The sequence below is a fragment of the Primulina huaijiensis genome, chromosome 15, assembly GCF_012295235.1.
Source record: "Primulina huaijiensis isolate GDHJ02 chromosome 15, ASM1229523v2, whole genome shotgun sequence".
NCBI classification, from domain to species: domain Eukaryota; kingdom Viridiplantae; phylum Streptophyta; class Magnoliopsida; order Lamiales; family Gesneriaceae; genus Primulina; species Primulina huaijiensis.
Window position 1 is genome coordinate 5,647,735 of NC_133320.1, and position 27,867 is coordinate 5,675,601.

General features: G+C 32.2%; 3 protein-coding genes across 5 annotated transcripts; 1 reads left to right on the forward strand and 2 right to left on the reverse strand.

The window, feature by feature from the left end:
• Positions 1-205: 205 nt before the first annotated feature.
• LOC140959929 (UDP-D-apiose/UDP-D-xylose synthase 2-like) lies at positions 206-4,115 on the reverse strand. Its single transcript, XM_073417984.1, has 9 exons — positions 3,797-4,115; positions 3,210-3,302; positions 3,019-3,126; positions 1,582-1,696; positions 1,359-1,492; positions 1,174-1,275; positions 999-1,091; positions 661-796; positions 206-579 (listed from the first exon to the last, which is right to left on the reverse strand). Exons 1-9 carry the CDS (start codon positions 4,073-4,075, stop codon positions 467-469), a joined length of 1,173 nt encoding a protein of 390 aa, XP_073274085.1. The 5' UTR covers positions 4,076-4,115; the 3' UTR covers positions 206-466.
• Positions 4,116-19,037: 14,922 nt separating this feature from the next.
• LOC140959139 (U4/U6 small nuclear ribonucleoprotein PRP4-like protein) lies at positions 19,038-22,745 on the forward strand. 3 transcript variants are annotated; one of them, XM_073416924.1, is made up of 6 exons: positions 19,038-19,116; positions 19,871-20,777; positions 21,266-21,719; positions 21,823-22,020; positions 22,133-22,214; positions 22,494-22,745. In XM_073416924.1, exons 2-6 carry the CDS (start codon positions 19,876-19,878, stop codon positions 22,586-22,588), a joined length of 1,731 nt encoding a protein of 576 aa, XP_073273025.1. In that variant the 5' UTR covers positions 19,038-19,116; positions 19,871-19,875; the 3' UTR covers positions 22,589-22,745. The 3 variants fall into 3 exon arrangements, with proteins under 3 accessions (XP_073273025.1, XP_073273026.1, XP_073273027.1); XM_073416925.1 differs by having other exon boundaries at positions 19,055-19,110; XM_073416926.1 differs by lacking the exon at positions 19,038-19,116 and adding an exon at positions 19,327-19,466.
• Positions 22,746-23,664: 919 nt separating this feature from the next.
• LOC140959140 (uncharacterized) lies at positions 23,665-26,569 on the reverse strand. The gene is made up of 4 exons (XM_073416927.1): positions 26,201-26,569; positions 24,776-25,753; positions 24,283-24,330; positions 23,665-24,129 (listed from the first exon to the last, which is right to left on the reverse strand). The coding sequence occupies exons 1-4, from the start codon at positions 26,420-26,422 to the stop codon at positions 23,698-23,700; spliced, it is 1,680 nt and encodes a 559-aa protein (XP_073273028.1). The 5' UTR covers positions 26,423-26,569; the 3' UTR covers positions 23,665-23,697.
• Positions 26,570-27,867: the final 1,298 nt, after the last annotated feature.

Sequence of the window (27,867 nt, forward strand, 5' to 3'; positions counted from 1 at the left end):
TCATCGACTACGTGGATCATCGTCCGTGCTTAGGAAGCGCGGACACTGCTCCACGTGAGCGCGGATTACAGTAGTTTTGAAAATGTTTTTTTTTTTTACATTATTTTTGAAAAAAAATTTTAAAATTAAATTATTTTTAAAAAAAACCCAACCTTTCAGCGTATCATACGTAAGACATGTTTTCCACGTAAATCTCAAAAATAAATTTAAAAATAAGCCACCGACACGTAATTTTATTCATTTAGAAACACAGGATACAATAATACAATACAGAGATTATTTAAGGATAAATATAGTTGTACATCACCATGAGGTCTCCAAGGTATTGAACACACAGTGGGTGTACACTGGACGCTAGAGACAAGTTAAAAACATATATATTACACAGAAAAACAATTTTAGTATTTTATAGGCATCGACCATAAGATATATAGAGCAAATTGAAGTGAAAGAACACATTTTGCATTCAACTTGCGACTGGTTTGGAAGTAGCTTTCTTTACAGCTTCGGCGTACGTCCGGTGTTGGTAAGTAAGAGTAGACTCGAGTAAGTCCCACAGCGACGTCTTTGGGTTCCAGCCTGATAATTATGTGATTCAGAGAGGGGAAAAAAACCTTTGGAAGATGAGGTTTAGTAGTTACGAGAGAAGTATATATATACCAAGTTGTCTATTGATGATGGTCATGTCTGGTATTCTCTTGTCACTGTCGTCATATCCTTCCCCGTAAAATTCTTTGGAGCTTATATCGATTGTAGGTGCATCCAACGGAGACTCTCCGGTGACCTTCGAGTAAACCTGCAAATGAACCAAGAAAAACACCCGGTTGTAAAAATACCCAGAAGAAAAGACCGTCCTACTCAAAAGGCTAGCCTATTTAAAAGGAGTCATCCTCGATCCTAGAAGATTTTTCACAATTACTTGTAGACCCGATGTAGGATCGAACACAAAATATTGCAAATTTCAGAGAATTAAAAGGCAAGCATAGAACACAAATCACCTGAGTCATCATTTCAGCAAGTTGCTTAACAGTGACTTCATTATCGGGGTTGCCAACGTTGAATATCTGACCGTTGGCCCTGGCTGGATTTTCCTGAGCAAAAACGTTGCAGTAAAATAACGTTTGAAAGATTTATGCCAGACAAGAATGTAGGGGAAATATACATCAAACATACAATCATCAAATGAACAGCTTCAATGGCATCCTTAATATAAACAAAGGTTCTCTGTGATTGACCACCATCAACAAGCTTTAATGGTTCACGCCTCAAGAGATTCTGAGCATTAAGGAGGGAGAATCAAGCCATTTTCAAAACAAAGTTAATGAGTTGTGTATTATAGCCAGGGGAAAGAAATGTACATTGCTAAAGCATGCAAGAACCCTGGGAACACCCTCGCTTGGACCATCGATCCCAGGTATGAAATCCATTCGAGGACCAATCCAATTGAACGGCCTTACTATTGTGAATTCGAGACCATTCTCAGAACCCTCAGCTGTGAAATAAAGGAAGATGAGAAAAATATAATCATGTGCAGTTTAACGTCATAACGGAATATGGATGAATACGGATCATTATCACTACCGTAGATCAACCTCTCGATCAACTGCTTGGCACATGCATACGACCATCTTTGCTTCTCAATTGAGCCAAAAATGCACGGGGATTCATCTTCTTTAAGAAGATAGTAAGCAGGATCCTGAGAAAAGATGATAAAACTTGTTTCAGGAATGTCACCAAACAAATCAAGCCAAAGGCAATTGTAAATCCCGAGTCCCCTTCTTATTTCAAAGCCGAAGTACAAGTCATGGCTGTCATAAATTACTCTAAAAAAATAACATGGATCATACAGATGTTGTAAATTAGAAACATCACTGAAAACACACAGAAACAATATTATGGAAGTGGCAAATGAATGACAGAATCTGTCAAGTTGACTTCAGCTCTGAGAAACTATACCAGTGGAATGAACTTATAAAACAAGAAACAGAGAGGACAACACAGCAAATTAAAAGCTTAAAGAGAATGAATAAAAACACGAGTCGTAAAACACTGTTGTTCAAGTTCAAATGTCTCTGTCATATGCGCTAAAAAACAAATTTAATCAACAACAGGGAACCAAGAGGTAAATCGGGTCAGGTGGACAGATAAGCTCTGAAAAACCTAAAGGATGTTCAAACGGCAAGATGAACTACTAACTATCTTAAACAGGCAATGGATAGTGTTAAATATAAGTTGATATTGTTACTTTGCCAAATAAAAAAGTAAAATGATATCAGTTGCATGCCCCTGCAGGTGTTAACTTGGAACATGACATGGAATCTACATATTAGCATGTGCATCATATGGAGTCCAAGCTGAAAGAAGAATAAATACGTAAACTAACTAGAAATTTCTGGCAGAAGATAATGTACATTTAGCTCAGTCTTAAGAAGACTTGTAAATGAATGCATATCCCTACGCCATACCATATTCATGGGTCTTCTACACGTTATTTCAATAATAATATAGATCAATATAATTATATATTTCTCAAGCATGATCAATATAGAAAAAAAATTCAGCAAGAGTAACATATCTTTTTAATAAAACATAATATTAAATTTAAAATGACCGTGTGGAGCCGCATGAAAAAATTTTCTAGTGACATTGGAGAAGTTGACTCATTGACACCTTCCTTTGTTGGTCCAGTCGTAGATAAAGAACTCGACAAAACAAATAGGATGAAGACTTCTAAAATGTATCATACATCAATTAACAAAATTTCTGGAGTATGATCGAGATAGAAAGGGAGTTTGTTAGGAGTAACCACATTTGTTCAAAATCAAATATTTTAACTTAAAATGACTGCGAGGCCATGGACAACTTTTTGAGTGACGTTTGAAAAGTTGATACCTTCCTTTGTCGGTTCAGTTGTGAAGGACAGAAAAAGCACTCAACAAAGCAAATGGAAACGAGACTTCTCTTATGTAGCATACCTCAATTATAAAATCTAAAAAGGTAACTAAAGCAAAAGCTCACCCCCCGCAATGGGCTATCTTTAGGTAAAAAAGAACCGATCGTTTTCCCATAGATTTCACAGGTGGAGAAATGTATGAGACGCTTGCCATTCTCTGAGCAGTATTTCACCTAAATCCAAACCAATATCATATTCAATCGGGCAAAACATTAATGAGATCTTTCAATTAGATGGAATAAGCATCATCACTTACCACTGGAAGAGCATCAATAAAATTGCTGTAAATTGTGTCGAGAGGACGCGTATTATAATCCGCCGGAGTGCATATGGCAGCTAAATTTATGGTCTGCCGTCACAAGAAAAAATTCAAAATTCAGGCCGGTAAATTTATAGCATTCGACAGCGACGCTATAAATTTATAGCATTCGACAGCGACGCTATTAATGCTGAAGCGAAAGCGAGCATATATAAAATAAAATAAAATAAAATAAAGAAAGGAAAACGAAGACATATTGCCAAAGAAGAAGAAAATCTAGAATGCATTCTAACTCTGGCCTCGTGAAAACATGAAATTTCGAAATCATAAGTAGTTTACACCAAGAAAAAGACGTGAAACTTCAAATATCTCGTGAGATTCATCAGAAATCGCGACACACGAAAGCTTAAACTGCGAATTTCAAAGCAACGGATTTTAAAAGCAACAGCCAATGCACACACTGGAAAGCACAAGGAAACTTAAAAAAGAAAAAAGAATTCAGATTCGAATTATAACCACGACCCATAAAAACACAAGCACCGATAAAATCGAATGAAATGCGAGAAGAAGTCGAAGAAAATTACGAGATCCGCCATCTTGATGAGACCTTCGAGGCGAGAGTCGTTCTTAATGTTGAGTCGATGAAACTGGATGCGATCGGCCCAGGGCGCCGAGACGCTTCCAGAAGGCTCTAGGAGGTGCTTAATCTTGTCATTGTAAACATCGACCGCCAACACCACATGCGGCGTTTCCGCCATGAGCTTCTCGCACAAGTGCGAGCCGATGAAACCTCCGGCGCCAATCATGCATATCGTGATCGGCTTGATCAGATTACCGTCCAGATCTACTCTTGCACTCGCCATTTCTGATTTTTGTCTTGCCTACAGGCTCTTGGCTCTACGGTGGTACCGTGGTACGTGTTATTTAAAGCTGGAGAAAGGGGGTATTTTATTTTAAATATATAATAGGTCATTTTCTTGTCCCTAGAGATTTTAGTTTTATTATTAGCCCATTTAAAATCTTTATTTTTAAAAATAATCTTACTTACATTAAATTTTATAATATAGTCTTATATTATTTATATACCCATCGTATTTTATCATTTTTTTCTATTTCAATTTATTAATGCAACTTAGTATAAATAAATTTACTAAATTTATTTACACTGTATATTTTATTTTTGAACTTGACATGCAATAGTTTTCTAATAATCATAAAAAATCGGTAAATCTATAAATAATCATGAAATTCATAAATAGTTTTAATTTTGACAATTTGATTTTAATTTGAGAAATATTTATTTATATTATAATAGTACATTAATAAATGATGAATGTATTGTATAAATTGTTATAATAATTTGTCAATTGAATACAAAAATAGTAAATTCATTATATAAATGATGAATGTATTGTATAAATTGGTATAATAATTAATAATTGGTCAATTGAATACAAAAATAGTAAATTCATTATTATAATAATAAATGATGATGATGATCTATCATTAGGATTCTAATAGTTTATCATTATTTTTTATTTTATTAATTTTTATTAAAATAATATTTTTATTATTTATTTTCAATTTAAAATTTGTAAAAGAATTAAGAAAAGGAAGAAAAATAAAGTCTGATTCTACATTAACTATTCCATACTGCAAATTGGAAAATTGTTCTTACTTTATTATTTATATATCAAATATCAACATTTTTTAGTAAATATGACTTTTTTTTAATGATAATGGAACTCAAACAATTGTGAAAATACAATTATACTTCATCAATATCTTTTCGGTTCACATTGTATAAAATTTCGAGCTAACACATCATTTTATTTACATATCAAATATTAACATTTTTTTTAGTAAATATGACTTTTTTTAATGACGATAAACTCACTGTCGTTACTCTTCGATGATAATTAAGTAAACATTTGGGCTAACACTTATAGCTCATATGTCATTGAGGTCCAAAATTTGGGTTGATTGGGTGTCAATTCACTCACTTGTACATTTATTTAGGACCGTTTATAATGTTTTTGATTTTAAGAAATTAGGTTTGGGAAAAGTATCCATCATGTACACGTTACGATGAAGTTGGTTCATTTGATTAGAGTTTGGAAAAATTTTGAATTCGGATTTTGCTATTTTTGGATTAGATCAAGTTATTATTGTTGAGAAATAATCATATATAAAAATCAAGAATTCATTATGTTAAATCATAAAAAAATTAATCGATAAACAGTGACGGAAACGTACAGTAATAGTACTTAATCTTTATAACAAGTTGTTCATCTTCCGAATCTAAGCGTTTTTTGTTTTTTTTGTAAGTCCTTTAGTTTTCTCCTTGAATCTAAATTTGATAACGGTGTTTCAGAGATAGAGAACGTGATAATACGTGATTTAAGAACCATAACCATTATAAAGATAATGTTGATAATCCTGATATTTCTGTTTTAACTCATTATAAAAGCAAAAATTACATTCTGGTATCTACACGTGAAAACGCATAACTTATTAAATACATTAAATTTCATTAACCAAAACTTTAATTTGAGTTTAACTTTAATAAACAACTAACAATATATAATTGATCTGTAAATCTCCGAAAATTTGAAGGTCAGTGCGAACCACATGCATACGAGTTATTAAATTCCTTGTGTATTTCGATTAATTATTTTAATTGCATAAATTAATTTTGTGGTGCATATTTACATGTTTAAAATATACTTTTCTACATGGTTGTATTAAAATATATTTTTAAAGGTTATTCGAGTTACGATCGAGGAACAGAGACCGAGGGCTGAAAAATAGAAATTTTTTTTATTAGTTAATTGTTTTTAATTATTTAAATTAAGGGTGATGTTTTCTCTTATTTTTGAAAATAAGGAGTTTTGAGGTGATTTTATTCGCAGAGACGTAAATTTTATCGGTGTTGGTTTTCAACAAAAATACGAACGTTTTGGCAACCCGGCTAATAAATTCACAAATTTATTTAAGCAAAATTATTTTATATATTTTAATTAAGCACTAATGGGTTTAATGGACATATTATACCATATTAATGGGCTCTAAGCTTGTACACACAATTTAACTAGTATAATATAGCTAAAAACCCCACCCCAAACCCTCATATGCACGCCACCTTCCTTGTGCAACTCAAACACTTTTCCCCCACCAGTAACAAGACACACACATCATAATTAGAGAGGAAAAGCTTGGGTTTTTGAAGAAAAATTCAGCCTAGAAGTCTACGTCACCGTTCTTCGCATCGTCGTTTCGTTTTCATGCGTAAAATAAGCAAAGGCACACCATACTCTTTCTTTTACTCATCTATCACACCATAGTATTTGTTTAAACATGTTTTGCATGAAAAATAAGTGACACTTTGTTTTATTTTTGTTCATGCATCAAAGGTAATTTTTAAAGCTTGATTTTTGTACCAAAAACATGTTTTATATGTACCTAATGGGGCTGCCATGAATTAGGATGTTAAGGGGCATGTTTTACACGATTTTAGGGTCCCAAGAACACACACCACATGTTGCCAAATGAACTAAACAAAGCTGGAACAGAAACTGTTGCTTGTGATCAAGGGGCTTGGTTTATGGGTTTTGCTACTGGACTTGGGTTCGGTTGGGACCAGGGCTTGGCTAGGGTCTGTTATGGGTCAAGGAAAGAGTCCTATCCATGCTAGGACTCGAGACCAGGGGCTGGGGAGGAGTCCTAGCAAGATAGGACTCCACCCGAGAGCAGCAAGGGAGTCGCGCAGATTGATGCAGCTGGTGCAGGGTTTGTTGGTTCGGCCAGTGGCTTTGGGCTGGGCTAGGTTAGGTCCTTAGGGTCCTAAAAAGGTGCACAAGGGGCTGGTTTAGGGTCTGGGTTGGTTGGCTAGGTCCTAGCAACAGAAACAAGAGTCCTTGTCATAGTGGGTTTTCTCGGCTGTGGCATGCAGCTGAAGTTGGAGCTTCGGTTTTGGAGCTTGGGGTCGAGTCTTTAGGTTCTAAGGGTCCAGGAGGGTTCTTGGGAGGGCTGTACAGGGGCTGGTGAAGCTTGGGAGGCTGTTGGCTCGAGGGGAAACACGAGAACCTTGAGAAGTAAGGAAGCGCGCGGCTGCTGTGCTTGTTTGGTGGCTCGCTGCGCAGGGTCCAGTGGTTTGGGCTGGTCTGGGTTGGGTCTAGTCGTGGGCCAGGGTTGGTAAGGGTCATGGTGGTTCGGTGGTGGCTCGACTTGAAGAGCCCTAGGCTAGCTAAGAGTCCTAGTGCAACTAGAACACCTCACACACACACATGCAAAATTTGGTCTACTGTCCATGTGCGTTTGAGCGACTTGGGGATGATTCCTTAGGCTGGGATTGATCAGGAGGGTGTCTAGGTGGGTTGGCTTGGGTTTGGCTTGATGTGGCTTGACCATGGCTCGAGTAAATTAGGAGATGGCTCGGGTGGTTCGATAAGGTGTCAATTTCGAATTATTAAGAAGTAAAATTAGAACCATGGTCCACGGGTGTGGTTCATGGCTCACAAGGGTAAAATAAATAATAAAAATGTTATCTTTAAAATTTGGGATCAAAATAATGAGTTTTGGATTTATCCTGGATTTAATCGTCTCACGAAACTTTAATTAAAGAATTAATTGAAACGCCTAGATTTAAGCTTAATAAAATTATGAAAAATTATATTTAAGCTCAAATAATTATTAAAAGTCTAAGTTTTTAATTTGGGAATTTTATATTAAAACGCATTAATATGTTATATTTAAAGATTAATTTAAAAGTCATCGATTTAAGCTAAGTAAAAATATGATAAAATTAATGTAAGCTTAAATAATTATTTGGGACATGGTAGAGTCAATGAAATTAAGAAAAAGTCAAAAATATGAAATTTTATGTCTAGGGATAAAACGGTAATTTTACTCCCGAAAATTAGTAAACGTCATGACAGTGTCCTGAATGCTGTTTTATATGCTAATATGATTATTTTCAATGATTATGGATATATATGAATTATTATATGTTAATATGTTAATTTTAAATGTTTATGAATTTTCATGATGTTAATATGTTTATTTTAAATGTTTATGATTTAATATTTCAAAACGTTATTTTAAATGTTATCATTTAATATGTTAAAATATTGGTTCTAAATGTTATGGATGTTTTTATGATTTAATATGCTAAAACGTTTATTTTAAATATTTATGATTTAATATGTCAAAACGTTTATTTTAAATGTTTTTGATTTAAATGTTTATGATATTAAAATGTTTATTTTAAATGTTTAAGGATTTTTATATGTTAAAACGTTTATTTTAAATGTTTATGGATTTTTATGACGAAACGATAACGTTAAAAGATATATTGCATGCTTGATTTAAAAGAAAAACATTATATGCATGTTTAAATTTTATAAAGTGATGAGAATATGAAACGTTAAAGGAAGTGAAGTAATTGTGACTAATACGATGATATGTTGGAGATATCGTGAGGGTGACTGTCCCAGTGGGAGCCCGACAATTGTATTTCCATGGACACGAATATGAATACCGATATATTAATACGTATTACCAATGCTCAGTTGAAGAGTGAGAGTGTTGCTGATATCCCCGTCGTCCAGTACTGTGGTTACATGTAGATGGATCCATCGCCCAACACGTAAACGAACACGAAAGTCACAATTAATGATCGGAATTCAACTAAAGAAAAAAAGAATACGTATATATTGATGATAATATGTATATGAATATGTTGAGGATGATATGAAAATGTTTATGAAAATATTTTTGTTTAAAGTTTATGCATCATGATGAAAATGATATTTTAAGTACAAATATTTTCACTGTTGTATGTGATCTGTATATATAGTACTTGTTATCAAGATTATGGGGTGTTGAGTCTTTAGACTCACTAGGTGTGATTGATGCAGGTGATTATGAAAATGATGGAAGTCTTGATGGTTGACTTTACTGGACTGAAGGTGTACATAACCCGAGGGCCGACGTTAGTTTTCCGCACTAGTAATTATTTATGATTTTAAGTTATGTTGAAGAGATTTATACGACTTTTTATTTATGTTTATGAGTGGTTTTTGAGAGGTTATAGTATAAGCTATACTTTTCAAATAATGTTTTAGGTTTAGTAAAATGCTTAACGATTTTATACTTTAAACTATTTCTTTTGATTTTTAAATGTTAGTTGGTTGATTTAATTTTAAAAATGGTGCAAAAATATTTTATATATATGTAAATGTTTCGGCCGAATAGTATAGGTTTAATAACAAATAAAAATTCTAACACTTTTTAAGAAAACTAGTAGTGGACGTTTCATATTCACTATAAGCTCTTAAGCTCTTAGAACATAAAATTGATATGGCAATATGTGTTTTGAACATGTTTACATTATTATATCTAAGTTCTGATGGAGTTTTTTATTCGGTAAATTTCAAAAAAATGCATCTGTCAATCTTTCAATTAAGATTCAGTACCTAGCCATAATTTTTTAAAAATCAGTACCTGACAAATCTATACTTTTAGTTTTAACACCTCACAAAGCAAAATTTACATTTTTACCCTTTATTATTTAAATAAATATATTATTTTAGCCACAATATTACATGTGTCTTCTCCATTTAAAATATAATTTTAAAAAAAATTGTTTTTCAATTATCATGGAATAAAAATAAATACTTACTTTGACATATAAAGTACCTATTATGGGGTTTCAGATACTTGATTTCGCTATTTGAATACTCCAAATATATAAGAAAATACTATATTCGAGCATTCACCATAATTTCAGTCATTGTTAGTCTTTTCACGAAAAATGCAATAGATGACTTATTCATGTCATTTTATTTTTTAAAAAAAACATAGGTAATCACTCATCTTGAAATAAAATTAAGTATTTATTTTGACCTACAAAATACTTATTTTGGAGTTTCAAATGCTTGATTTGATTCTTTGAATACTCCAAATGTATAAGAAAATACCGGATCTTCAAGCTATCATAATAAATTCCATAATTGTTGATCTTTTCATTGAAAATACATTTAGATGACTAATTTAAGTCATCTAATATTTGAAAAAATATAGTTTATCACTCATTGTTGAATTAGAAAAAGTACTTATTTTGATCGATAAAATATTTATTTTGGGGTTCCAAATATTTGATCTGGCTATTTGAATACTTCAAATGTGTAAGAAAATACTTAAGTTTCAAGTAATATTAAATGACTTTGGATGGTGTCATTTGTGAAGTTAAAATGTGATACTTAAATTGGTACAAAGAGTATCTAATTAAAGTCTATAAATACATTATTTTATCCCGTAAATACTCATATCCAATTATTTGAGGATGCCAAAATATAATTTGAAGTTAATATTAAGTGACATCGATGATGATATTCGTGAAGTAAAAATATTGATATCTAAATTAATACAAATAATACATAATTCGAGTCCACAAATACTTGATTTTATCATTTAAATACTCAAATTCGATTGAGTATGTAAAAATATATAATTTGAAGATAATATTGAATGTTCTTTGATGATGATATATGTGAATAAAAATGTGATACATAAATTGGTACAAATAGTACCTGATTTGATTTCACATATACTTGATTTTACCTTTTAATACACAAATTTGATTATTTTGGGATATAAAATAATATAATTTCAAGTGATATTCGAATAAGCAACGTAAGTTCACCAAGTGTTGGTATTTTTATGGAAGATACATTTGGATGACATATTCATCTCATTTAATATTTTTTAAAAAAAAAAAACAAATTCTCACCTAAACATGAAAATTTTAAAGTACTTATTTTTACTTGAGAAGTACTTAATTTGAGTTTGAAAATATTTGATTTCGTAAATGAGATACTCATAATATGTATTAAAATACTGGATATTCGAATAGGCCACGTAAGTTCACTAAATATTAATATTTTCATGGAATAAGTATTTGGATGACATATTCATCTTATTTTAAAAAAATTTTGTAAAAGAAAAAACAAATTCCCAACTAAGTATGGAAATTCTAAAGTACTTATTTTTATTTGAGAAGTGCCTAATTTGAGATTAAAAATATTTGATTTAGTACATAAGATACTCATAATATGTAATAGAATACTGGATATTCGAATATGCAACGTAAGCTCACCAAGTGTTTATCTTTCCTTGAAAGATGCATTTGGATGACATATTCATCTCATTTAATACTTTTTTTGTAAAAACAAAACAAAAACAAAAACAAATTCTCAACTAATTATTGAAATTTTAAAATACTTAGTTTTATTTGAGAAGTATCTAATTTGAGTATGCAAATACTTGATATCTTGAATAAGATACTCACAATATGTATTAAAATACAAGATATTCGAATATGCAACGTAAGATCACCAAGTGTTGATCTTTCTATGGAAGATGCATTGATACGAAGAGTATCTAAATTGGTGAAGTTAAAATATGATAGCTAAATTGATAAAAAGAGTATCTAATGCGAGTTCGCAAATATTTGATTTTACTTCCTAAATACTTATATCCAACTATTCGATGATGTCAAATTATATAGTTTGAAGTTAATATTGAGTGGTTTTTGATGATGACATCCGTGAAGTAAAAATATGATACCTAAATTAATACAAATAATACCTAATATGAGTCCACAAATACTTGATTTTACTATTTAAATACTCAAATTCGATTATTTGATGATGTCAAAATATATAATTTGAAGTCAATATTGAGTGGCCTTTGATGATGAGATATGTGAAATAAAAATGTGATACCTAAATTGTTACAAGTATTACAAAATTAGATTCCACTGATAATTGATTTTACCCTTTACAAATTCAAATTTGATAATAAGTATAATGAAAGAATATTGATACATATATGAATACTAGTGAAGATGATATCAAATGAAGTATCGCCTTGTCATTTAATGAATACCAATAAGTATTGTGAATGAATATTAATGATATTATAAATTAATACTCATAAGTATAAAGAAAAAAATACTAATAAGTACAATGAATAATTACCAATAAGTATTATGTCAAATAAGTATAATTTTCAAATAAATCATTCCATGAATATCAAAAAGTATTGTAAATTAATATTGATGAGTATTTTATAAATAATTAATCTTAGACTCGATAGCTATGCTTAAAGTGCAAACTTCAAGCTCATTTACGAACTATGTTCATAATGCATCTCTCAATTAGTACATCATGAATAATGAACTATATTTATTTATTTAAATGACATGAATAAGTATACTAATGAATTTTTCATGGAAAGATTGTCTATTCGAATATCCAGTATTTTAATGCATATTGTGAGTATCTCATTTACGAAATCAATTAGTTGCAAACTCAAATTAGGTACTTTTCAAGTAAAACTAAGTACTTTAAAATTTTCATGCTTATTTGAGAATATTTGTTACCAAAAAAATATTAAATAAGATGAATATGTAATCTAAATGCATCTTCCATGGAAATACCAATACTTGGTGAACTTACGTTGCATATTCGAATATCCAGTAGTCTATTACATATTATGAGTATCACGTGTATCAAATCAAGTATTTACAATATGAAATTAGGTACTTCTCAAGTAAAATTAAGTACTTTTAAATATTCATGCTTCTTTGGGAAATTGGTTTTTTTTTTTTTACAAAAAAATATTAAATCAGATGAATATGTTATCCTAATTCATCTTCCACAGAAATACCAACACTTGGTGAACTTACGTTGCATATTCGAATATCCAGTATTCTATTACATATTATGAGTATCTCATGTACCAAATCAAATATTTGAAATATGAAATTATGTACTTCTCAAGTAAAACTAAGTACTTTAAAATTTTCATGCTTATTTGAGAATTTGTTTTTTTTTTTTACAAAAAATATATTAAATAAGATAAATATGCCATCCAAATGAATCTTCCATGGAAAGCCAACACTTGGTAAACTTACGTTGCATATTTGAATATCCAGTACTCTATTACATATTATGAGTATCTCTTGTACCAAATCGAGTATTTGCAAACTCAAATTAGGTACTACTTATCCAAATGCATATTCCATGATAATACCATCACTGGGAGAGTTTACGTTGCCTATTCAAATATCCAATATTTTAATACATATTGTGAGTATCTCATTTATGAAATCAAATAATTACCAACTCAAATTAGGTACTTCTCAAGTAAAACTAAGTACTTTGAAATTGTCATGCTTATTTCGGAATTTTTTTTTTACAAAAAATATATTAAATGAGATGAATATGTCATCCAAATGCATCTTCTATGAAAAACCAACACTTGATGAACTTACGTTGCATATTTGAATATCCAATGTTCTATTACATATTATGAGTATCTCCTATATCAAATCAAGTATTTACAAACTCAAATTAGGTACTTCTCATCCAAATGCATGTATATTCCATGAAAATACCAACACTTGGAAAATTTACGTTGCTTATTCGAATATCCAATATTTTAATATATACCGTGAGTATCTCATTTACGAAATCAAGTATTTGCCAATTCAAATTAGGTACTTCTCAAGTAAAACTGAGTACTTTAAAATTTTCATGTTTATTTGAGAATTTTTTTTTTTTACAAAAAATATTAAATGAGATGAATATGTCATCCAAATGCATTTTCCATTGAAATACCAATACTTAGTGAATTTACGTTGTCTGTTCGAATATTTAGTATTTTGATACATATTGTGAGTATCTCATTTACGAAATCAAGTATTTGCAAACTCAAAATAGACATTTCTCAAGTAAAACTAATTAGTTTAAAATTAAATGCTTAGTTGGGAATTTGATATTTTTACAAAAAAAATATTAAATGAGATGAATATGTCATCCAAATACACAATTCATGAAAAGACAAACAATGACTGAATTTATGGTGATCGTTTAGGATTCAGTATTTTCTTACACATTTAGAGTATTTAAAGAGCCAAATAAAGTATGTGGAACTTCAGAATAAATACTTTTTATGTCAAAATAAGTACTTAATCTTATTTCATGATGAGTGATGAACTATATTTTTTAAAAAATAAAATGACATGAATAAGTCATCATAATGTATTTTTAATGAAAAACTAACAACGACAGAATTTATGTTGATTGTTAAAAAATGTAGTATTTTTTTTTACACATTTGGAGTATTCAAATAACAAAATCAAGTATTTGAAATCTCATAATAGGTACTAATATTTTGGTAAATGGAAAACACACAATTAATTTGATGGATAAAATTATATATTTATTTAAATAATAAAAGGGCAAAAATGTAAATTTATCTTTGTAGGGAGCTAAAACTAAGTTTGTAGTGTTGTCAGGTATTAGATTTGTAAAAAAATTCTTCTAGGTACTGAATATTAAATGAAAGATATACATATGTATTTTTTTCAAATTTACCCTTTTTTATTTTATTTTATTGTATTTGAAAAAAAAAAAATTAAATGGTCCCAATTGATTCTCAATCTCTCATCTACCACGGAGTAATGATTCCACTTGAAAAAATCTATTTAGATAAGTATTTATAAAAGTTTTTTTTTTTATCTAAAAAGGTGTTCGTACAATTATTTTACAAAAACTTTTAATTGTAATGTTTTTCCATTAAATTTTTTTAATAACAAAAATTTTAAAATATTCGTCCATATGTAACACGCCAAACCGATCCAAAAACTAGTGACAATACAACCATTATTTCATAGTACAGAAATTTGATTGTCCTTCTGAATTTTTCAATAGCGAGTGGGCTCACGTAAGTTTTGTTTCCATGCTACTATGCTAGAAATTAATTGTTCCGAAAATTCAAGTAACGACTAATTTGAACCTGTCGGGTGTTGTGGCACAACTGTATGTTGGTTATGGTTTTTGAATTGACTAGTAAAGTACACGTGATTCACGTGCAAAAACAAATATTTTTATTTACAGCTTATATTTGTGTAAAATAATCGGGAAATTGATCTTCAATATCTAGCTCTCGATTTTTTTTGTTCAGTCCCTGAGTACTTTTTTAGTATCACATTTTCACATGAAGTGTACCATATTTCCACATGAAGTGTACCATATTTTGTATGACATAATACCACAATTTTGTGGGTAGGGAGTGAACCCAAAAAAATATTTTGATCGGATATTTTTCACCAACTTCTCCTAAAATAATTATTATATGTTTTAATAAAATTTTTAATTTCAAAATTTTCTGCTCAAGTTCATTTCGTGTGCTTTTTGGTTTTAGTGGGTTTCTTTTGATTTAAAGATGACTTTTTGTATTCATGATTTCTAGTTAAATAATCGAAATGATTCAGTACCCAATTAAGTAATAGAAATGATTGGTGTTATTTATTTATTTGTTTCGTAACTCGAAGTTTCTGTTCTTAATAAATTCCTGGAGAAACCAATAATTTGCGAACAATATTAGTTATATATGTCTCAATTGACAAATTTGTACGACATACTCGTACAAAAAAAATATTAATAAAGAGAATTAAATTTATAACAATTAATCAAATATTTATTTATAAAGAAACACTTCACTTACTCAAAACTTCTAAATGAAAATGATTGACGTTCTTTAGTTCCACGTGAATGTGGATGGACTACAATTTACCGACAAATAGTAATCGTCATGATATTTTGAATTCGCATCAAGATTCTGTACAAAATAATTTTTTTTTCTTTTTTTTAAAAAGTAATATGACATATAAATTAATTCGGAAATATGAGATACAACGTTCATAAACCATATTAGAATATTTTCAAACAAGTCTTTCGATTGAATGAGAAGAAGATAAAGTTTTGTTAGCTAGAAAGTGAGCTGCACCATTAGCAGATCGACGCATATGTTGAATTGACTTAAACTTAGAGGGCCATGCTCTTCGCAAGGGATAAGCTTAATTCGATTAGTAATCATGGAATCCGAGTAAATGCATACATTAATCAGGCCAAGATGAAAGCATAAATCCAAATCACTTTTGATTGCAAACAATTTCGCACAAGTTAACTAATCTGGATACCGAATAGGACATGCTAACGCCCCAACAAGAAGCTCTTGAGCGTCTCGCACCACTACCCCAATATTAACTTTGTTTTTCCATGACATTGAAAAGAGGGTAGCTTTGGGATCCAAGGATCTCTCCTTGCAACAATACTTTGTACATGACCCACTCTCCGACACAGTTCTTTCTTAATAAGCTCCCGACTCCACAGTAGTGATCGCCAAATGTACGATGGGTTATTCTCCAAACCAGCCATCATAATATCCACACATGTTTAAAGTAGTGGGCTTTGAGTATTCTCTCCATCAATGAATTGGGCAATTGAATAATCATCCACGCTTGTTTAGTGATCAATGCTTTGTTGAAAGCAGAAACTCGTCGAAATCCCAATCCACCTACCCCTTTTGGGCAACATAAGCTATCCCACTTCGGCCAAGAGTTTGCCACTTTAACTCCATTCGACTCATTCATATGCTTTGCTCATTTTCTGAAGAGAAATCCATTGGACTCATTCATATTCTTTGCTCATATCCAACTAAGATATGCAAAATCCTGTTTTGGCCTTTCTATTGTTCTTTATCCAATTCATAAACTCAAACCACATGTAAAATTATTACATATTAAACCCAACCAGTGTTCTTAAAATCGGACATAAAACCCAAATGGGATATATTTGATTGAGATTTTTTTTTAAGACAAATCAACTGTTATTGTTTGCTTGTTTCATGGGTTGTCTTCTTCCTCTTGGTTCATCTTTTAAAACTACAACACCCCAAATATAAATCAAGTATTATAGAAAAAACAAAAATTATATACGACGACGATGTTATATCAGGTGGGCCTGGAACTACACAAAAACCCATTTACAACAACGGATCCCTATCATTGTAAAAACTGAAATGTTTGAAATGAGTACGATTTGGGTTCATAGATTGTTTTGTTATGGGATACAAGCCACATAGTTTGGTATACATGATAAGATAAACATGTGATATATAATATAAAGATAAATTAAAGATAAATAAGATGTATGCTATTATATTTAATGTTTGGTATGATTTTAATAAGAGTGATTAAATTTATATATTAGATTGTAATGACAAAATTAACCTTATAATAATAAAATTTTATAATTTCAAAGTTGTTGCTTGAATTAATAATTATCTGTTCATAATAAATTTTATAATTTCAAAATTTGTGTTACAATTTAAATATAATTTTAAAAAATTTATTTGACAATTTAAATATCATTTTATTTTTATAAATTTATGGCAAAAAAGAAAGAAAAATCAAAAAAATAATTATGTAATTTATTAAATTTAGAACTACATGTAATACTCAAAAAAATTGAAACACAATAAACTAATATTGATTATTTTCTAAAAAATCAAAATAACTAAAATTAACAAATTAAAATCCCTACGTGTTTCAAACTGGATTTCCATATCAAACGATAGGGTTTAGGATTTTTATATATTGAGAAAAATTAAGTCATTTATGGTGTTTTTTTTATTATCAAATTAAAAATTATCACATCTCATAAAAGGGATATTTTATCCTTGTATAAAATTATTTATCAATCATGGGCTTTCTAAAAAGGTACCAAACGTGGGATAAAGATGATTATTTATCAATCTCTCTTATCCAGTGTTCCAAACTATACCTAAAGGTGTAGTTTTGCAGTTTGTTAGTTAAAGAAATTGGTTTCAAAATTTCAAATTTTGGTTGTATGAATTTTGACTGTATGAATTTTGACTGGATTTAATAACTAAATAAGAATGTTAAACTGAAAATTTTCAAATTGTTTCTAGGTTTTGGCAACTGTGTTGGTAGCTTTTTTTTAAGAGTAATCATAGTGCAGTTTTCATGGTTTTTTTTTTTTTTTTAAAAATCAAACCCAATTTTCATGTGAGGAGAGTTAGTCTTCTTAAAAAATAATCATGGTTTTACATGTAGAATTAGTTTTATGATTTTGAACGATTTCGGATGGTTGTTGTAGGTTTACTGTTTTTTTTTCATTGTGAATGATCAAATAGAGTGCAAAATATTAGAACATATATTTAAATTGATTCGAAAACAATAACAATAAAATGTCTTTCAAAATTAAAGTATAAGTCAAATCATAAAAATAAATAAAACAATTAAAACTATAATCAAGATTAAAATATTCCTACTAAAAAAATAAATACTCTAAACAAATACAAGACTAATTTTAAGAATATTTTTTAAAAAAAATTAAATTTTTTTTTTGTAGGAGGAAGAATTTTTGTCAAGAGTTGAGATAAAATTAATGAATATTTTTTTTTAAATTGAGTATGTTATTTATATATTATTACAAATTGATGAGTTTTTTGACCAAAAAAAAAAAAACCTCATCATATATACGGTGCGGTTTATGGTTATTATTTTTAATCATAATTTTTTTTTATAAAAAAATAAGAAAAAACATCACGATACAATTCAATTCAGACGGTTAATAAAAAAATTTTGATGACCATGTTTCTTTTTAAAGAGAAAAGAATGAACCATATGTTTTTCATTACTTCAGAATGTTAAAGCTGATTTTGAATAATTACTTTAATTAGGTTTCAAACATGTTATTATTTGTGTTGACGAAGTTTTGTGTGGAAAAAATCATTTTGTAAAATCAAGAACGAATAGATATCAAAATAAGGCAAATATAAATCATATAAAAGATAGAGATGAAAAAAAACTTAATCGACAGAGAGTCACGTCACATGAACATATCCTAAAACCATGATTGTCTCCCTACGCGCAAGTATTACATACAGATCTTGGGCATAAATGATGCTGTCTCTATTTTCCTTTTTGAATCTGTGATTGTTTCCCGTGGCAATACGGCAGGTGCTGGTAAGGGTTTTCTTTTCCCCTTCTTTTTCTTCCCTCTTGTCCTTCTATTTTTTTTTCTTATATTTCTTTTTTTTTTGGTTTGATTTCTCTGAATTTGTTGGAATCACGGGTATCCGGCTTGGGGCTAGGGTAGTCGCTGGGTCTGGGTGGGTGCTGGACCAGGAGGGATGGGGCTTTATAGATTTTGGGATTTCTGGTTGCCGAAGTTTGAAATTTGAACTTACTTACAATGTGCATACTTCTTCGACTCCGACATTATTTCGCAAAGGCTCCTAATTATGGATTTCGATGCTTAGTGCTGTTTGTATTTAAACCATAAGTTTTGTGTTTCAAAACTTTTGAATTTAGATGTAAGTTTCGATGGTTCTATTGTTCTCGCATTAATTCATTATTGTAGTGGCTTGGCTTGACTTGACTACTTCCTATGTGGTCAAACTCTTGATTTCCTATTCTTATATGGACTTCAATTTGTTGTTTATCCTGACTTTCTGTTAGGATACTTCTTAAATTTGATCAAGAATTGAACTCATAATATATATCTATGTAATTATTCTTTGTTGAAAAGCCTGCGTATGTTAGTTTATTAAAAAAAGACATTTATAAGGGAAGGATATCAATTTTTATTTATAAGACACTATAGAACTGTACATTGTTTGGTGTAATACTTCCTATCTTACTGCTGTTATCAATGTACCGGTTTGGTGGTTGTTTTAGTTGGAAGAGGTTATTAAATTTGTGCTTCCTCATTGAGCAGGAACAATGGACTCTGATGACAAAAGTACAGTCTCTACTTCGTTTACTGAGGCTTCAGCTCCAGCTTCTGACGATGAAATGGTTGTTTCTGCAATGGATACAACTTCTCTTCGACCAGCACAACCGGTAATTGCACCCACCATCTTAACCCCGGGCTTTCCTCCTATCGCCCCAATACCTGTTGTGCCTCTCCCAATTCCTCGGTCATTAGCGCCACTGCCCGCCCGCCCTACTGTCATTAGACCGCCTTTAGGCCAGAATGGAGACTCAAAAGCTAGTGATTCAGATTCTGATCAAGATGAGTCTGGATATATTCGTCCTCCCACGGGATCAAATCATGAGTATGAAATCTCTGAAGAAAGCAGGCAGGTTAGAGAGAGGCAAGAGAAAGTGATGCAGGAACTTTTGATGAAGCGTCACGCGGCTGCTATGACAGTTCCAACCAATGATGGAGCTGTTCGAACCCGACTCCGACGGCTTGGTGAACCTATAACTCTCTTTGGGGAAAGGGAGATGGAGAGACGTGACCGTTTGAGGGCACTTATGGCAAAACTTGATTCTGAAGGCCAGCTGGAAATGCTGATGAAAGCACATGAGGATGAAGAAGCTGCAGCCATGATGGCACCATCCAAACCAGATGAAGATATTCAGTATCCCTTTTACACCGAAGGTTCACAAGCACTTTTAGAGGCCCGTAAAGAAATTGCAAAATATTCGATAGTTAAAGCTGCTTTGCGCCTTCATCGTTCAAGGAAGAAAAGGGATGATCCTGACGAGGATTTGGATGCTGAGATAGATTGGTCTTTGAAACAGGCAGAAAAGTTGGTCTTGGATTCCAGTGAGATAGGTGATGATCGGCCTCTTTCTGGATGCTCAATTTCACACGACGGGAAGATGCTTGCCACCTGGTAATCTACACTGTCTATTATTCTTACCATGTGTATGTATATATGTTTGAGTTAACTGGACACTTTCTTGTGCTCGTCTTAGTTTTTCACTTGCGATCCCATGTAGCAGTGGCTATGCAGGTGAGGTGCATTTAGGTTGTTAACCACTGTCAAATTGTACCACATCTGATGTGCTATTCTCTTACGATTGATGTAAATCCTTTCCTCATGAAGTTTGGTATTCTACTTTATCTTTTTGAACTTCTTTTCATACGTGTTAGTGCCTGCTTGTGCATATCATATTCTGTATGTGATTCCGGTTATTTCGAGAGTTTCTACTGTAATGATAAGTATAATTTCATCATAGCCCTCAAATTTGTCTGAGAGGTTTAATTATGTGATTCCCTTCACATTTTCTGGTGATATATTATAGTTTGTTTCAATCCCTGCAAGATATCGTGTTTAAAGAATCCATACTTCTATTTATTTCCTTTTCCATCTTTCCGTAGTTCTTTAAGTGGGGTTGCAAAGTTATGGACCATGCCCGAAGTGAATAAGGTTTCTGCACTAAAGGGCCACTCAGAAAGAGCTACAGATGTTGCATTCTCTCCAATAAACTATCAATTGGCTACCGCCTCTGCTGATAGGACCGCAAGATTATGGAATCCAGAGGGTGCAGTTCTGAGAATATTTGAAGGTCATTTGGATCGTCTTGCTCGTATCGAATTCCATCCATCTGGAAAGTACTTGGGCACAGCTAGTTTTGACAAAACTTGGAGATTATGGGATGTGGAGACTGGTGAGGAGTTGCTTCTTCAAGAAGGCCATAGCAGGAGTGTGTATGGATTGTCTTTTCACTATGATGGCTCATTAGCAGCATCTTGTGGACTGGATTCTCTTGCTCGAGTGTGGGACCTAAGGTCTGGGAGGAGCATTCTTGCTCTGGAAGGCCATGTCAAGCCAGTAAGGCTCGCTGGGTTTTTTAGATTAGTTGTTCTTTGCCTCTCTTTTACTCCTGCTTTGGCTTAGTTTTTTATGATAACCATTTTGTCATGTGTGGTTTCAGGTTCTTGGCCTCAGTTTTTCTCCCAACGGTTATCATTTAGCTACTGGTGGGGAAGATAACACATGCCGAATATGGGATCTGAGGAAAAGAAAATCTTTGTACATTATACCTGCTCATTCTAACCTTATTTCTCAAGTCAAATTTGAACCTCAGGATGGATACTTTTTAGTTACTGCTTCATATGACATGACTGCTAAGGTGTGTATACATATTCTAAACTATGACTTCTGGAAAGGTTTTTAACATGCCGGCTAGGTTTTCTCTCTCTTTTGGTTTTATTCGTGAAACTTATCATAGCATTTCATTTCAGGTCTGGTCCTCGAGAGATTTCAAGCCTGTGAAGACTTTGTCTGGTCATGAATCAAAAGTCACCTCGCTTGATATTGTGGGAGGTCAGTCCCTCTGAACATCGGAGGCTTAGTATGATTTTATGTTTACAGTTGCCTATGGTTATGATCTTTTTGGGTGTTTCTTTGTCGCCAATTTTTTTAAATAAAATGCAATAAAAAACTATTTTTCTTTTAAGTTGGAATTTTTGCATCATGTCATTTTCCTTTGGCTTATTGTTGATTCGTGGAAGGCGGATGCTTATTATTAATTTAATTGATTTTAATAAATACTTCAGGAGCTATATGATAAATCATCCAAGGTTGTTGTGTCATTTTATGCAGATGGACAGTGTATTGCGACTGTTTCACATGATCGAACTATCAAATTATGGACAAGTAAAGAAAGTGAGAAAGAGAAGGCAATGGAAGTTGACTGAAAGACCTGAATGAGATTTGGTTAGCTGTCCTGTCCTGTCGGGCTCTTTCGTGATACAATTAAATCGCATGTCCTGATTTTGAAAGGCCTGATAGGCGCAGATACTGAGTGTTGTTCATTTGTTAATTTGTCCCAACACACTTGCGGTACCTTTTGCATAGGTTTTCGTTATCTCGCATTTTGGGCATGTTCCTTCTATTTGAGGTTACCTGAGAGAACCATGATAGGTTGGTTGGTTTGACGTTCTTGGTTAGTGGGATTACTGGGATAAGCATCTTTTATAACGGAAGGCTGTTTTTTATAATATATATATATATATATAAATTGAGCTAGTAAACAAAAGGCTACGCAAGGAGATGGGAATTTGTATTATTGTTGAGCCGAAAAATGCCGCTGTCTCTAGTTGAGGTGTAGTTTTACATTAACGTGAGTATCTATGTGTCAAACGCTTGATATATATCACTTTCGAGTAATATTTATCTTTCCCTCTGAAATCACAAAATAGGTGCTCAAAAGTAATGGGATTTCTAATTTATCAGATCTTGTGTAGATCGCATTTTCTTCTTTCTTTATAATTACTAGTTTTTTTAAGGGTTATTTTCCTGCCTTGTTCATAGGATATTGATAGAAATCTGCGGTGTTAAGCTGCAGCAGAATACAAGTTATAACTATTGTGTACATATAAACGTTATATGTGATGCACATGTTTGCAGCCACTATGATGGACGTTTGAAAAATTTTCACATTGACAATCAATGTCTTTGAGGGGACAAAGGTATAAATGTATTACTTAATTGGACACGGTCCAACAATTACAACTAAGATGAATTGTAGGGGGCATTCGTAAGCGTTGCCCTGTAAATGAATAAACATTGTCATGACGCAATACAAGCACTCAAATTTAGCCTTTTCACCATTTTCCTGCTCAAGCAGGATAATAGCCACAAGGAAAAAAACGGAAGAACCAACCTCAACATAAGCAGAGGGAGAGTATGCAAAAATGGCACCTTACTTGAGATTCAATATGGATCAAAGACAAAACTAAATCGCAATTTATGACTGTTTTAAAGGGTGTGCTTTAAACTTGGAATCGGTCCTTCTCGATAGGAGTTACATAGATAACAATGTTTCCGATTCTGATCTCCATTGCTTCCCTTTAAACTTGGAATCACAGTCTTTCTCAGAAGAAGTTACATCGATAGCAATGTTTCCGACTCTGACCTCCATTGCTTCCCTTTCATCATTCTCACATTTCTTGTCAGAACCACCATTGTCAATCACCTTTAAAGACAGAGGCGTAAGCTGTCGCCGCCGTCCTATAATCCATGGATGATTAAGGCATTGTGCCGCAGTTGGTCTTTTCTCAGGCACAAATTCTAACATCTGGACAAGAAAATCTGCCATCTCATTCGCATTCTGTTCAGAGAACTCGTATTTTTCCACGAGCAACTTATCAAGAGGCCAAAATTTTAACCTTTTAATATGTCTCAGATCTCCAAATCTGTTAAAGAATTCACGTGAGTAACGCCCGCCTAAGGCAACCTGCAGATTATGTTCATCAAGCAAAACAGTGGAGTTCAGAAAGTATATACTAAGGGCAGCACAAGCTGCACAGTGCTTGCCTTGCCACATGCAATTTCAAAGAAGATTTTATTTCGAGGGTATGGTAAAAAATAAGCAAACAGAACAGCTCACCTTGCGTGGCATCGTTCCAAGAAGCTCCATCATCAAGGCCAAATGATCCTTCGGAAGCAATAAAAGTATTAGGTATATGACATTAACAGTAGATGAGTATTAACAATTTCAAAATATGTTATATTATATACATGCCAAAAAAGGATTTCTCGGTGGTTATTTATATAAATGGACACTTACAAACTAGACCCACACACAAAAAAGAAACAATGCCTTTTCCTATTGAATCTAGAGTTGAGAAAAATTCATTTGAAAATAAAGTAGCAACCAATTCTGGTAAACCCCTACATTTTTGGACGTCCAAGCAACGACTTTTGTAAAAAAATAGAGGCGGCCTCCTACATTGATTAGATGAGTAAATAATTATGTAATAGAAACATGGAAGAACACAGATTAAGCTAAGACAGGCCCGACTAAGCTAGTTGAACAGCCATGCCGTGTGTGATACAATTAAAATGTATATTACCTAGAACAAAGAAGGGGGTCCACATACCTCATCACGATCATAATTATCACCGGTATGTGGATCAAATAAAACATCACCAGTTGCCAGTTCAAAGCAAATACAAGCAAGTGACCATATATCAGCTGATGTTGAGTACTTAGAACCTAAAATAACCTCTGGACATCTATATTGCCTCGTCTGAATGTCACTTGTGAATTGTTTGTATGTCCAACATCCATTTCCAAAATCAACTAACTTGCACTTTAGGTCAATCTCAGCCAAGAGCTTCTGCCTCTCAGATCGACTCCCTCTCTTACGAACCTTAGTTCCTTTACATTCAACATTTGCTCCATTATTAGTTTCTGCTTCTGCAACTGAAGTAATCCTTCCTTCTTCAACAGACTCTCCATTGGACTTACCATACAGCTGAGAAGCTTCAGGACTACTTGCTTCATCATCAAGCTCGGCTCTATTGGAACCTTCTGGCCCAACGCATTTCTGAGCTGCTCGCTTGGCTTTTCTTCGAGTTTTCTTTTTCTGGTTCTTAGTCAGGCCGCTATACGAACTATTCTGATCATTAGAAGGCTCAAGCTTCGGCACAATCTTGCTTTTACTGGATGGGAGAACAAGAGGGGCACCTGACTTTCTCGGATCTTTAGCTGGATCTATCATAGACAGGAGTAGTATGTTCTCCGGCTTCAAATCTGTATGTATGATTGATAGCTGACGATGAAGATAATCCAATCCCACCAAAACGTGGAAGCAGATTTCTTTAGCCATGTGAAGAGGAACACCTCTGTAGTCTGCATATTTAATCAGTGTCAACAGGTTGTCTCCTAAATACTCAAAAACCATACACACATGCTGTCCATTTGGCCCTGAATGCTTGAAATGATCCAAAAGCTTCACAACACATTTATCGTCTTCTGGATCACCTTCAGCTATCTGTTTCAATATTGTCACCTCATCCATTGCAGCTTCTGTGTAATGTTCAGCGCTCTTTTGAACTTTCAGAGCTACATAAATCTAGTGCCAAATACGTAAAAGAAAATAAACATACAAAAATCAGTTCCCTCTTTCAATTACACCAATCATGAGAAAACTAGCTAAATGTTCCACCCTTGCGCACAAAGTAGAGTGAGTTTTTTAGCCAACCATTTTTTTAACGCAATCATTAATTTTCCTCCAATAAAACCACACAATTAAAATAACCAAGCTGAAAAAATCAATCTCACCCGCTACCCACCTTAACACAACTATGACTAAAAAAGCCTTGTTTTCGGTAAAAGCTTTTACATTGATAAAAGAAACAATAATAGTCATTTGGAGGTCTTTGCTTATTCCTAGAATAATCAAATGGGTTGAACAACACTCCAACAACGGAAAATTAACATCAATCGCAAGATTCATTCACCAACACAAGGAGCAAAAAATAAAGTGAGATGAAAAAAGGACAATAACGAGAAAATGTACAGATTTACTAGTGTCCCAGGCCAGCCACACAGTGGAGAAGTGTCCCCATCCAAGCTTGCTCTGAACAACGTATCTACCGTTCTTGAAGGAATCGCCGATCCTCACAGCGTGATAGCCGCCGCGCTTGTAATCCTCGGTCCCCTCATCCTCCGAGCTGTACTCACTGGTCTCGCTATGGTATTCGCCATTGATCCTCGCGGCCGCCGTATCCTCCTCCGCCATGGATCGATCGATCAATAGCACTACAACTCCGGTAATTCGAAAGGTTGCAGAAGAGTGTGACAGTGACGTCGGATAGATTAGGGTTTAGTTTCTTAATTGGAACAACGGAGAAGAAGATGCGCGAGGAGGCGTCTTTTTGCACTACTGGCATCGCCTAAAATAATAGATACAACATAATTATATATATTTTTTAATTTATGAAAACAATAATTATTAAAAAAAAAACATATATATTAGTATATTACAAAGAAATAAAATAAAAATTTTAATGATGCATTATTTTAAGGGTGAATTGGAGAAAAATACATATGTCCATGATTTATTTAAGATTCAGTACACATCACTTTTTTTTTTGTATTTTAATACCTGACAAAAGACAAACTTAGTTTTTACTACATGTTTCATGTATTTTTACCTTTTTACCCTTTTAATTAATAAAAAATTATATAAATACTATTTTTTGTTGGTCATCTTCTCTTTCCACTCATCATTCCCGATGCATTTGGATGACATGTAAATTGAATTTAAATTTTTTTTATTTAAAAAAAAACAAATTCGCAACTAATTGAACTTTTTGGAATACTTAGTTTTACTTGCGAAATACTTAATTTCAATTTTAAAATACACGATTTAGTAAATGAAATACTCATAATGTGTATTAAAATACTGAATATTCGAATATGCAACGCAAATTCACCAAATGCTCGCATTTCTAGCCAAGATCCATTTGGATGACATGTTCATTTCATTTAATTATTTTTTTATTGTTAAAAAAACAAATCCGCAACTAAGCATTGCATTTTTTCAAGTACTTAGTTTTACTTGTGAAATACTGAATTTCAATTTTAAAATACTTGATTTGGTAAATGAGATACTCATAATGGGTATTAAAATACTGGATATTCGAATATGCAACGTAAGTTCACCAAATGCTCGCATTCCATCCAAGACGCATTTGGATTACATGTTCATTTCATTTAATTATTTTTTTATTGTTAAAAAAACAAATTCGTAACTAATCATTGAACTTTTTCAAATACTTAATTTTACTTGCGAAATACATAATTTCAATTTTAAAATACTTGATTTGTTAAATTAAATACTCTGAACGAGTATTAAAATACTAGATATTAGCATATGCAACGTAAGTTCATCAAGTGTTCGCATTTCCATCCAAGATGCATTTAGATGACATGTTCATTTCATTTAATTATTTTTTTTATTGTTAAAAAAACAAATTCGTAACTAATCATTGAACTTTTTCAAATACTTAGTTTTACTTGCGAAATACCTAATTTCAATTTTAAAATACTTGATTTGGTAAATGAGATACTCATAATGGGTATTAAAATACTGGATATTCGAATATGCAACATAAGTTCACCAAATGCTCGCATTCCATCCAAGATGCATTTGGATTACATGTTCATTTAATTTAATTATTT

Excerpts from the sequence above, each read along its gene's own strand:
- LOC140959140 (XM_073416927.1), bottom strand. The coding sequence starts at position 26,422 with ATGGCGGAGGAGGATACGGCGGCCGCGAGGATCAATGGCGAATACCAT. Across the intron at positions 24,331-24,775 it reads ATAATTATGATCGTGATGAG|GATCATTTGGCCTTGATGAT; the intron begins GTATGTGGACCC and ends TTGCTTCCGAAG. Across the intron at positions 24,130-24,282 it reads TTGGAACGATGCCACGCAAG|GTTGCCTTAGGCGGGCGTTA; the intron begins GTGAGCTGTTCT and ends CATAATCTGCAG.
- LOC140959139 (XM_073416924.1), top strand. The coding sequence starts at position 19,876 with ATGGACTCTGATGACAAAAGTACAGTCTCTACTTCGTTTACTGAGGCT. Across the intron at positions 21,720-21,822 it reads TGGAAGGCCATGTCAAGCCA|GTTCTTGGCCTCAGTTTTTC; the intron begins GTAAGGCTCGCT and ends GTGTGGTTTCAG. Across the intron at positions 22,021-22,132 it reads CATATGACATGACTGCTAAG|GTCTGGTCCTCGAGAGATTT; the intron begins GTGTGTATACAT and ends ATTTCATTTCAG.
- LOC140959929 (XM_073417984.1), bottom strand. The coding sequence starts at position 4,075 with ATGGCGAGTGCAAGAGTAGATCTGGACGGTAATCTGATCAAGCCGATC. Across the intron at positions 1,493-1,581 it reads GATCGAGAGGTTGATCTACG|CTGAGGGTTCTGAGAATGGT; the intron begins GTAGTGATAATG and ends TTTATTTCACAG. Across the intron at positions 1,092-1,173 it reads AAGCTGTTCATTTGATGATT|GAAAATCCAGCCAGGGCCAA; the intron begins GTATGTTTGATG and ends GTTTTTGCTCAG.